Below are 13,102 nucleotides of genomic sequence, written 5' to 3' on the forward strand. Positions count from 1 at the left end.
TATATATATATATATATATATATATATTATATGTATATATATAATTAATCCAAACATGAACAAGCAAGAAAAAACAACGGGAGGATGTGGAATAAGTACAGTGTTATTGGATGCTCAGGAAAAGAAAGAAAAGACAGAGGATTTAACGTTTCGAGCGGAGCTCTTCATCAGTAATATAGAAGGGAAGACGGAAAAAAAAAATCCCCAACGATACACACGCGGTCACATAACAGACATACACATACATATACAGAGAGAGACAGACAGACAGATAGATAGATATATATCTAATTATATATTATGTGTGTGTGTGTATTAATCTGGAGGCTCACATTCTTGTATGATTTTGTATACCTTAATCTCTTCATATTGCTCAATTTCATTTTTCTTCAATGTAAATATGTATTTCTTATTCATATCTGTCAAGACGTTAGTTTCGTAGATTTAAGGGTTACAAAAAAACCAGCAAGTATACTAACTCCCATAATTTTTTTTTATTCTGTTTAGGTGTAGGTAATTGTCTGAATACACTTGTGTGTGTATGTGTACATGTGTGTGTGTATACATGTTTACATAATTAAATACATAAATATTTGTATGTGTGTGTGTGTGTACCATCATTAGTTCATCATTAATATCATTAATCTATGTCTGTTTTTCATATTGGTATGGGTTACATGTCTAAGCCACAGTTCTTATAGATACAGGAGGAGACTGTGCTTTGCTTATTCATTTTGTTTTGGGCTTGATTTTTACATCTATCTCCAACCTCTTCACAGAATGTACTGGTGCATTTTATCATGGTGCCTGAACTGGGACACATATGTCCTTACAGGATAGACCTATAAGAGTGTGTGTGTGTGTGAACGCACGTGCGTGCACATAATCATGCATGCAGATACGCATGCACACATATGCGTGTACACTCACACACACATATATCTAGAAAAGATAATTACTAATCCATACACATACAAGTGTTAAGGAAATACAAGATGTAACTGCATTAGGAATGAATAAGAAGATTTATTAATATTTATACACTTAGCTTATTTTTGATATATATGATTTTCAGATACATAAGATTTGAGGGACATGGAGCAATATCATAAACTGCATTGTTTCAATAGATAGATAGATACACAAACACACACACACACACACACACACACACACACACACACACACACACATTCATTTTTCCTTGCTAGAATGTGATGCATTAATATTAAGGCATTGTTTTACAGTTGATAGTGACCCTTGCTTGTTTTTCAAGTGAGAGATTTTTTTTATTCCACACAGAATAGGAAGCCTGAAGCAAACAGGCAAGTTACTGACAGGAGAAGTACCACCACCACCAACAACAACAACACTAATAAAACACACCCAGTACATTTTGTCGAAAAGTTGGTCATGGGCAGAGCATTCAGTTGTAGAAGCCAGGCCACAAACGTAAATGCATGAGCAAGACATAGTTATCTAATCCATCTGTGAGGACAGTCGCTCCCAATGAGAATTGGCACATAGCATGATAATTCATGTAACTCATACCAGCTTGAGAAGCTCAAATGACCTTCAAATGAGCAAGTGTAGATGTAAACAAACACAGACACACACATGCACACACACACACACACACATAAAAATATATTTATACATATGTGTAATATATATTCTATATATATATATATATATGCTTGTGCGTAGGTAAATAGAGAAGTTAAACAGGCAGACGTATATTAAATGTTATGGTGGTGGTGCATATACAAAAATATCTGACATGTATATGTGTGTTACTGTTTGTGTCTATATATTGGCATGTGTGTAAGTAAGTGTGTGTGTTTGTTTGTGTGTGAGTATACATGTGTATGCGTTTTCTCTTCTATTTTTAATTATTTGAAATCTTCCTGTAAAGAAAGAACTTGTTTCTAACAAAAATATAAACCTCCATCATAGAAATCTAGATAACAAAAACACTGTCACATTTCAAACTTGGGAAAAGTCTTGCATATATTTACTGTTCCATTTGAAGATTGTATTTGTAATATACATGTTAGCTGGTTAATTCCTTTTTCTGAAAACCCTAGCTTAACCAGAAACAACTAATATCTTGTGAGTGAATTTGGTGGATGGAAATTGAAAGAAGCCTGTTGTGCATATATATATATATATATATATATATATATATATATATATATATATATATATATTTAAAATAAAGTATACATATCTAAATATATATATCTTTATATGTGTGTGTGTGTGTGTGTCTACAAGCATGTGTGTTTGTCCCTCACCACTGCTTGCCAACCAGTGCTGGTTTGTTTACATTCCCATAACTTACCAGCTTGGCAAAAGAGGCCAGCAGAATAAGTGCCAGACTTAGGAAATAAATATGGTGTCGATGTATTCGACTACAATCCTTCAAGTTAGTTCTTCAGCATAGCTACAGTCTACACTTATAGATACACTTATAAACCAGGTGTTTACCTCATGAAGAACTTCTACACATAGTGGCCATTTAAGAATTGAAAGAGAGAAGCTCCCTTATGAAGCCATTGGTCCCATAAAAAGTAAATCCACGAGTCACCCGTACAGTATATATATTAAAAACATTAAAGAATAGAGTTAGTGATTTTACTTTTAATACATTGCTTACAAATGTTTCATCAATTCACATTTTAACCAATCTTGCATCATGTTCATTTACATGTCAGCAATTATTGATTCAGTCTTATGCATGGTGTAAATGTTTTTTTGCAGTGCAAGATCAATAATTGCTGACAAGCTAATAAATATGACAAAAGATTGGTTAAAATGCACGTTGATGAAACAATTGTAAACGGTATAATAAAAGTGATATTGTTAACTCCATTCTTTAATGCTTTTATTACGTATACATATATATATATGTATATGCTCACACACACATATCATTATTGTCATCATATCATCCTGTGTCCCTGTCCCCTGTCTATTCAGAAACCAACCTCCAATGTATTTACTTATTTTTCTAGATATTCCTTCAGTGAAAGAATGGTCCGAAAACACAAATGTTCCAGGTGAGCTAAACTATTATCACTTGGCAATACGTGGGTGTTTGTCTGCCTTTAAGTGCGTGTGTGTGTATATATGTGCACACCTAGTCACCAAACTAGCTGTAGTTGCCTGCTAGAAGTTCAAATGATGGGCAGTGTATTTCTTTCTTTTTTTTTTTTTTTTTTTGCTATCTTTGACCATGTATCAATCTACCATATACCCACAGACACACATGCACACTGACACAAATGCATACACACACATATGTGTGTGAATATATATATATGTACCAGAGTAAGCACAGAAATACGAAACAACATGGGAAAAATAGTACTCGAATACCAGAGGTAGAGTAATATGCTTTATTAAAAAGCAGCAAAAATATCACAAAAACTATCATTCAGAGTTTCACGTTCCCATTCGTTGGACAGTTCTGTTTCTAAACAAAAACTGTCCGACAAATGGGAACGTGAAACTCTGAGTAACAGTTTTTTTAATATTTTTGCAGCTTTTTAATAAAGTATATATATATATATATATATATATATATATATATATATAGGTTTGTATGTATATGTATACATACATATGTATGTATACTTGCATATATATATATATATACATATATATATACATATTTATTTATATATGTATATATATGCATACATATGTTTATGTATACACACATGTGTTTCTGGTATACACACACACACATACACACACATATACACATAAACACGATTCACATACACAGGCACATGCACACATGTCAGCTGTTGCATGTATGTGTGCATGTGTGTATTTGTGTGTCTGTGTTTGTATGTTAGCATTGACATGCGCTTCTCAGTGTGATCATATCAGTTTAATATTTGATTTATTAAAACTGTTGACTAGGCTTGAAATATTTGTATGACATAACTCACAGCCATCTATGTAATATATATATATATATATATACACACACACACACACACACACACACACGCATTATAAAAGTTCATTATACTCAGTTGTGTATACATGTGATCTAGAAGCATTATTTTATATACATATATATGTATAGATATAGATACAGGTGTATATACATATGTACATGTAAATGTATTGCTATGTGTCTAATTATTATATATTCATATATATATATGTATGTATGCATTTTGTTTCTGTATTTGTTTTGCAAGGTCCTTGATATGAAATCCATGTGTTGAAATTGATAGTGTCGCATTATAGAAGGGTTGTACTACCGATAATAGCACACACACACACACACACACACACACACACACACACACACTGGTTATATTTCACTTCAGTTTTATTACCAGTCAGTCAAATAGTTATTCAGTTGATTAACTGGTTAAATAATTAGTCTGTCAAAGTCCTTTTATCACAGTCTGTGACCTTGTCAATGACTCTACACCCCCTCAAGCATCACTTTCTCTTCATCACTTACTACATGTTTACTATCCAACTTACAGGTCTTGTGGTCCTACAAGTCGAACAGGAAATGTGTATTTAGTGATGAGGCGAAAGAGTTGCTTCAGGGACATATTGATAGGGTCACAGACTATGACAAAATGATTTTGACAGACTAACTGATTAACCAATCGCTCGATTGATAATAAAACTGAAGTGAAACATAACCAGTGTGTTCTTTTATTGGCTATATGCCCCACTCAGAATACAACAATATGTAAGCTTTATAGTTGACTTATGGCTAATCAGCACATTCAAACACAGTCCACTGAGCCTTCACTTCAAATATTCCATACCTTCACATTATTGGGGATCACACTGCATGTGCCAGTTATGCAAAATCTTTTTTGTATGTTAGTGTAGTGTTGTCTCGGCATGTTGCATTTCTTATTTATTCACTTATTTTCATGTATGCTTATTTTGTTTCTGTCTCTTGTGGTGGTCATAAGTGAGGTAGGTAAGGTAAAACAATATTCATATGTGACAAATGTGTAATTTCATTATGATTCACTTCTTCCTGTACAATGTTTGTAGCTATGCACTAGTTATTTACATCGATATTAGCTAAACTCAACACCAAAAAAATTGCAAGTGAAATGTGTCATATAATCTACTTCAAACAATTGATTTCTTTATTATGCATCAACACCCACAGACTGATATATCTTCCTTATCTGAACACCAACCCATACTTTAAATGTATTCCTTTCAAATTACTAGCTTGTCCATCTTTTCTCTCCAACAATTAGCCTATAACACTTCAAGCAGTAACATCGACACTTATGCCACCACATATACACATCTTATCACTTTACTCTAGACTAGGAAAGCTGAAAATATGCTAAGGTCTGTTTCCTCTTCTAAAATTGGACCAATATTTTGTACATTTTTTTTTTTTTTCCAAATGAGACTTAATGTTTTATATAACTGATGATATTTGTATCATATTTTATTAAGACAGCCATTTTTTAGGGGATGCTTTTGCAGCAGATTAGATGTAAAAAAGGGATCAAGAAAGATCATGTGATATCTTAATATGGCTTTCAGAATCAGTTTTACAACCCCACAGGACAGTGTTATTAATATTGTTTTAGTTTACCTCATTATATTTCCATTGTTGTTCTGTTGTTGTTGTTGTTTTTGTTATTATTATTATTATTATTATTATTATTATTATTATTAAGGCTGCCATTGTGGCAAAATGGCTGCCATTGTGGCAAAATTTGAAACCATTATTATTATTATTATTATTATTATCATTATTATTATTATTATTATTAAAGCAGTGAGCTGGCTGAATCATTAGCATGCTGGGTGAAATGTTTAGCAGTATTTTGCCTGTTTTTGTTTTGAGTTCAAATTCCACCAAAGTCAACTTTGCCTTTCATCCTTTCAGGGGTCGATGAAATAACTGCTAGTTAAACACTGGGGGGGGGGCGATGTACTCAAGCCCTCTCCTAACAAATTTCAAGCCTTGTACCAATAGTAGAAAGGATTATCATTGTTGTTGTTAAGGCAATGAGCTGGCAGGGTTGATAACAAGCCGGACAAAATGTTTTGTGACATTTTGTTCATTTTTACATTCTGAATTCTAATCCACCCACGTCAGCTTTGCCTTTCATCCTTTTGGGGTTGATGAAGCAAGTACCAGCTGCACACTGGGGTCAATGTAATCAAGAAACCATCCACCCCCTCACCCCAAACAAAATTTCACCAATAAGGTACCAGTCAAGTAGTGGAATCAAGGGTGTTGACTAACCCTCTACCCTCAAAATTGCTGGTGTTATGCCAAAATTTGAAGCCATTATTATTATCATTTTATTTCATCTTCTGACCGGGTCTCAACCAGAGACCTAAGGCACATATATATATTAGATGGAGAGAAATTTTCTGAGAATCTGGGTGGTTGATGTCAACGCAGTTTTATTATTATTATCGTTGTTGTTATTATTATTATTATTATTATTATTATTATTATAATAATTTTTATTATTATTTCAGCCCTTTAAATTTTGCTACATCCGTTGAAGATTATGAGATGCATGGGCCTCCAACCAAAAAGCCAAAGACTCCACGGGTAGGTTATCTTTTAATTCAGACATTTAAGGAATTTTCAAAGGAAGTTTACTTGCCCTCTGTAGCTTTTTGTGGTAGCTTCACCTTGTCTCACGCTGTCTTTTGTGGTAGCTTCACCCAGGTACCACAGTAACATCATTCTATTGTTATATCAATAGAGTGCTTTTGTTTTATTATATACCTGTATTTAAGGTAATTAAGTTGGCAAGCTGGTAGAATTGCTACCACACTGAACAAAATGCTTAGTGGTATTTCCTTAGGCTTTTTACATTCTGATATCAAATGTTGTCAAGGTCATCTGCTGACTATATCCTCTCTTATGCTCCCTATGAGAGTTTGTTCTGGCACACCATCGCCACTATCCCTCTGTTTTATTTTCATCTTCTCAATTACTCATCCTTATAATGTGAGGTAGCCATGTATTATTTCTATAGCAAGGCACCTATTCTTGTCCTTCTATCATGATTTTAGTTTCCCAGCTCCTGGCATAAAACCACTTCTCCCCTTCCTAACTTAGGGTTTTCTCTTTCTTGTTCTTTTCTGTCTCGCAACTTACTTGGCGATCTCACTAGTGCTGGTGGGATGAAAAATGTGCCCTGTAGACACAATAAAGTATTTGATGTTAGGAATGATATCCAGCCATAGAAAACATGCCAAAACTTCCGCTGGAACTTGGTGCAGCCCTCTGGCTTGTGTGATCCTATCAAACTATCCAATCATGGAAAACAAGCATTAGATAATAAATATGGTGATTATGATGATGATGATGCCGTCTGTGTCCTGTTTATTCATTTCTTGTTCATTTAATGTCCATCTAATTCATCTAATATCTATATTTATTTATTACAGGACCCAATGTCTCATCGGATTATAGAGAAGAGACGTCGTGATCGTATGAACAATTGTCTCGCTGACCTCAGCCGTCTTATTCCAGCCAACTATATGAAACAGGTAAAGCATTTGTCTTCAATCAGCTGTCTGTCTGTGTGTCTATCTATCATTCAGCGTGTGCTTGTCTGCCTCCACGTCATCTGTCGTGTGTCATGTGTTCATGCCTGTATATGTCTGCGTATTTGAAGTGGCAGTTAATTTATGTAGTTTTGGAGATGTATTTGTCTGACAAGTGATTTGATCTGAGACAGTGTGTTGAAACTAAAACAGTTATAGCTTGGAAGACACATATTAAATCTTCCAAAAAAAAACATATAAAAACTATTAATTCACTTAACCCTTTAGCATTCAGATTACTTTGTAAAATGTAATACTTATTTATTCACATCTTTTAAAATTAATCATGTATTATCTTGTAGCTTTGGGATTTTAATGACATGGTTGTTTAGTTTTAGAATGATATTGTAGGGTAGATATTAAATGCCAGACCTGGTCAATTTGAACATAAAACAGGTAGAATATTTTAACTGGATATGGCCAGTTTAAATGCTAAAGGGTTAAACATTATTTGATGTCAAAATTTACAGTGCACCAACTGCAACTTGGTAACTGAAATTGCTGTGAAGCCGTGTCAGGGATCAGGCCACAGTTGGTGCAACAAAAATTTTGATTCCAAATAATAAATGTTTAAGTGAAGTTATCAGACTTTGTATATTTCTGAATGGCCAATATGTACCTTCATGGCTGTAATTGTTATAGTTCTGGTTGTTGACATAAGATAAATTTTGGTTACGTATGAGGATGTGTATGTACATGAGTGTGTATGTGCATGTGTGTGTATGCCAAAATTCTATTTATATATATATATATATATATATATATGTGTGTGTGTGTGTGTTTATGTATGTTTGTGTGTAAAATTCATTTTGACTAGACTTGATGGCTGGCAAAAACTTCAAAGTCCAGTCCAAAAGAATTTTAATAATGATCTTAAAGCTACTTTTAGTTTTTGAGTTGCCTGCATCAATAAATGTTCTGTTGTTATTCTTAAAATTTCTTTAAAGTTAGTAATGTAAATTAACATTTATGTATATATATATATATACATACATGCACATACACACACACACACATGCCCACACTTTTTCACAGAAATATGCACACACAATTTTATATACAGATATAATGTTTTATATGAGAAATATTGGAATTCTGAATCAATTGTGTTTTTTTTTGTTTTTGTTTTTTTAAACCTGCCACTCTTTGACCTAATTTTTCATTGTCAGTTATTTTTGATTATCTGCAAATATTATGTTGATCTACCAAATCTGCATATGATATGTTGATTAAATTATCTACATATATTATGTTGAATAAACTAGTCTGCATATATTATGTTGATCAACCAATCAGGACTGTTTGCACAAGCTCAAACCCCACCCAACCACCCAAACTGTAGTTCATAAGCTTATCATTTCTGACAATAAACATTACAAAAATAAATGAATAAAAATACAAAGAAAGATTGTTTTCTTTTTCCACTTTTTCCTTTTTTTTTTACCATATACTCATGACTTCAAACCTCACTTCCACAATTTTGCTGTAGCTCTGTTTGCCTTGGGTTAAATAGCAACAAGATTCACAAGAAATAAGAATAACATAACAAAAATGAATTAAAAAATCTCCTACAACATTAACCCTTTTATTCCCTGTACAGTCAATAAAATCAGTACCACTCATATACTAGGATTTCATTATTGACCTTTCCTATATACCTTTCCTAATAAATGTAGCCATGCTTATAAGTTCTTAGTTCTGCATCTCCAGTTTTCTAAATTCATATTCTACTGGGACGTATACTTTGCAGTTTATTCCACCCAATGTCAATAAAATAATTACTGGACATATTCTTAAGTTGGTTTGTCGATTATGCTTCAGCCTTATATAAAAAAAAAGAAAAGCACTCCTTTTGATGTTGTTTTGTAGTTTCCCCAATAGAAGTTCACTGCTACAATCTGAGCTGGAGTAGCAGATTTGTCTCAACTCAAATTGTCTTGAGATTTGAAAATATCTGGGGGAGACCTCAATCATGAGGATTGTTCTTTGACCTAGTTTGGTAGAACAATTTGCCCTTTGGAATATTGTTACACATCAAAAACACTGTTTCATTGAAACCAAGAAATCATCTTCCTTATTATTATTATTATTATTATTATTATTATTATTATTATTATTGCCATTAAGGCAGCAAACTGGCAGAATCACTAGCATGCTGGCCAAAATGCTTAGCGACATCACCATCATCATCATCGTAGTTGTCATCATCATCATTTTAAAATCCATTTTTCCATGGTTAGAATAAAAGACACTTTCTCAAGGTGTCATGTGGTGAGACTGAACCTTGAACCATGTGGTTTGGAAGCAAACTTCTTACCATACAACTCCACACCTATTATGATCTCTTATCAGTTTCTGAACACCTTTTGCTATAGCTCTGTACAATCAAGTCTATGATATTGTTTCAGCTCTGTTAAAGGTATAAACACAATATCTCTCTCTATCTCTCTCTCTCTCTCTCTCTTCTAACTAGTCAAAAGAAACCACTAACCACCAGAAATAATTAAAAGTGCCAGACTATAAACCCTGTAAATTTATAAAGACAGATGTGAAACAATGTAACACACACACACACACACACACACACTGTAATTGTTTTACAAATTAATTCAGTTTGCTCTAATTCTTACATACATACACAAACACACACACACACACATCTATATATTTGTACATACACACATATATATATATATATATATATATGTATGTATGTATATTAGTATGTGGATGAAATTTAAGCTCTTTTTTTCCACAAGAGTAGAGTACTTGGGGGTATTTAGTAATGATTCACATAGATATTTAAAACACAAAAAAAAAAAACCTGCACAAAAATTAATGAAATCGTCTAAATTTGTAGATATACCCAACCCATGTTAACATAAGAATTGAGTTGCCTCTGATACTAGGAAGTCCTGACTACCCCCAAATGACATTCTCAAACTGCAATAGTCCTGGTTTGCTTAATTCATTCTAGTCCTTTGAATTGCAATCTGAAACCAAAACTGTTGTACTTACAAATGTCTTTCTGAATTTGAGCATTTTTCAGACAATACTTTAATCAATATTACCATTTATTATATCTATAAACTAAGGTAAGTTTTTTTTTTAATCCCACCCTGCCACACCTGTGGGCTGTTGCTTTTGGCAAACCTTTACATATGACTTGAAATTTCTGACATACATAAAGACAGGAATGAAAAAAACAAAATAATTATAAAAGACTGAGTATGAGATTTTCTATTATTATTAGTCATTAGTCATATGTATATGTATGTGTATGTATAGGCATAGTGATACTATAAACCAGTTGTTAGGACTCCATATACATATGCTTTGGAATAAGGTGTTAGGTAAGTACACAGTGCTGCAATATAACTTATTGACTGATAAGGGAATGGGAATTCCATAATCAACATCTTTTGCTTTACAGCTGTTTCTGATATAAGAAGCAGTTCACTCAGAGCTGAATTCTTGCACAACATTTTATAACTTTTTCAGAACCATTGAAAAAGAAAAGAAGAAAGCTATAAGATGTTGAACTGGGATTCATTTCTGAGTGCACAAATTCTTATAACAGAAAAAAGGTGTAAGCTGTTGAAGTTGATTATGTAATTCCTGTTCCGATGTCATTCAATAATCTATATATATGAGTGTGTGTATAGGCACGTGTGTATGCAGATAGATAGATAGATAGATAGATAGATAGATAGATAGATAGATAGATAGATAGATAGATAGGCAGGCAGGCAGACTGATAGATAGACAGACAGATAGATAGATAGACAGGCAGGCAGGCAGGCAGACTGATAGATAGAGAGATAGACAGACAGATAGATAGATATAGATATGTGTATGCTTGAGTGTGCATATCATCATCATCATTTAACGTCCATTTTCCATACTAGCATGGGTTGGACGGTTCGACTGGAGTCTGGGAAGCGAGGAAACTGGCAGTGTTTCTACAGCTGGATGCCCTTCCTAACGCCAACCACTCCGAGAGTGTAGTGGGTGCTTTTTACATGCTACATTCCCAGATCAAGCAGTGCCTTGTATTCTTGAGCAGAACACTTCATTTCAGGTTGTTCTGCATTTATTTAGACATCTGATGTTTGATACACTTATGCACTTGTACAGGCTACAACGTTGATTTGATGGAGTGAGCAAGCTGATGTACAGCACATATTTGATCGCTATAAACAAACCACTTGTGCAGATTGCTCAGCAAAAACTGAACACGGCAGCGATACTGGATATTAATAGTTATTGCCAAGCTAACGAATGCTGCCATTGATTAGCTCCAAGAGGCCATCGCCTCTATGTGACACACAAAACTGTGTCCATCATCATCATCATCGACTGGACACAGTTTCGTGTGTCACATAGGTAGCCAGAGGTGATGGCCTCTTGGAGCTAATCAATGGCAGCATTCGTCCTATTTTTCTGGACTGCCATGTTAGCTTGGCGATAACTATATATCTATATATATAGTGGCTTCTCTCTCTCTATATATATATATACGCACACGCATATTCATGCATATACATAGATAGATAGATATATACATTATATGTACATGCTTTCTATGTGTCTAGTTTTAGAACAATACAGCTAAATTTTTCTCAGGCTTATTGATAACGTTTATGTCAATTAAAAGTCTTAGACAGGAAACTAAATCCAGCTCATCAGGTTAAATTAAATCTAGCAAAAATATGAAAGTAAAATCACTAGAATGACACATTCTTAGGGAACAGAATATCTCCAGACCAGCTCAGTTTGCCCATGACAATGACTTTCAAAAGGGTCTTTGAAATTTTTTTGGAAGACCAACATCGATATTTTATTGTCTTAGTTTCAATAGAAAATATTTTTTTGTGGCTTCAATGTTGATTCAGTGGTCTGTTTATAACATATATATATGCATATATATATATATATATTTATAAATATATGTATGTATGTATATATATCATGGTTTTTTGGTTGTATTTTTGTTGTGGATGCAAATTGCAAATTTCTCATATATCTTTTGACCTGTCTTTCTATGTTCCCAAACAGACATACATATATAAACACATTTATATACACACATGCATATATATGTGTATGTGTGTGTGTGTGTATAAATATACATGTACATATATATATATGTGTGTGTGTGCATACACATGTGTGTACATAATATCTATATACATATACCACATACATGCACATATATGTATACACACTCACTCATGCATAGCTATGTATATATATATATATATATATATGTATATACACACTCACACACATAGCTATGTTCATTTATATATGAAAATCAAATCTATATTTATATATGTATTTGTATGTATGTATATATGTGTGCCTATATATGTATGTATGTGTGTATATATATATATAGATATATGTATATATGTTCATGTGTGTATGTATATATATTTTTACCATTTAATATATAAATGTGTATATATATATGTTTGTGTGTGCGTATGGTGTACATTAT

At 33.1% G+C, this 13,102-nt stretch overlaps 1 protein-coding gene across 1 annotated transcript in view; it reads left to right on the plus strand.

Moving 5' to 3' along the window:
- LOC106871550 (putative uncharacterized protein DDB_G0277255) overlaps nucleotides 1-13,102 on the plus strand; it is a gene marked incomplete at its 3' end in the record, with an annotated part of 41,728 nt that overhangs the window by 23,354 nt on the left and 5,272 nt on the right. The window contains exons 2-4 of the mRNA XM_014918053.2: nucleotides 3,018-3,062; nucleotides 6,517-6,592; nucleotides 7,441-7,542. Of these exons, the coding sequence (XP_014773539.2) occupies nucleotides 3,018-3,062; nucleotides 6,517-6,592; nucleotides 7,441-7,542 (223 nt within the window). The remainder of the gene's footprint in view (nucleotides 1-3,017; nucleotides 3,063-6,516; nucleotides 6,593-7,440; nucleotides 7,543-13,102) is intronic.

This window comes from Octopus bimaculoides, chromosome 4 (genome assembly GCF_001194135.2).
Source record: "Octopus bimaculoides isolate UCB-OBI-ISO-001 chromosome 4, ASM119413v2, whole genome shotgun sequence".
Classification (NCBI taxonomy): Eukaryota; Metazoa; Mollusca; class Cephalopoda; order Octopoda; family Octopodidae; genus Octopus; species Octopus bimaculoides.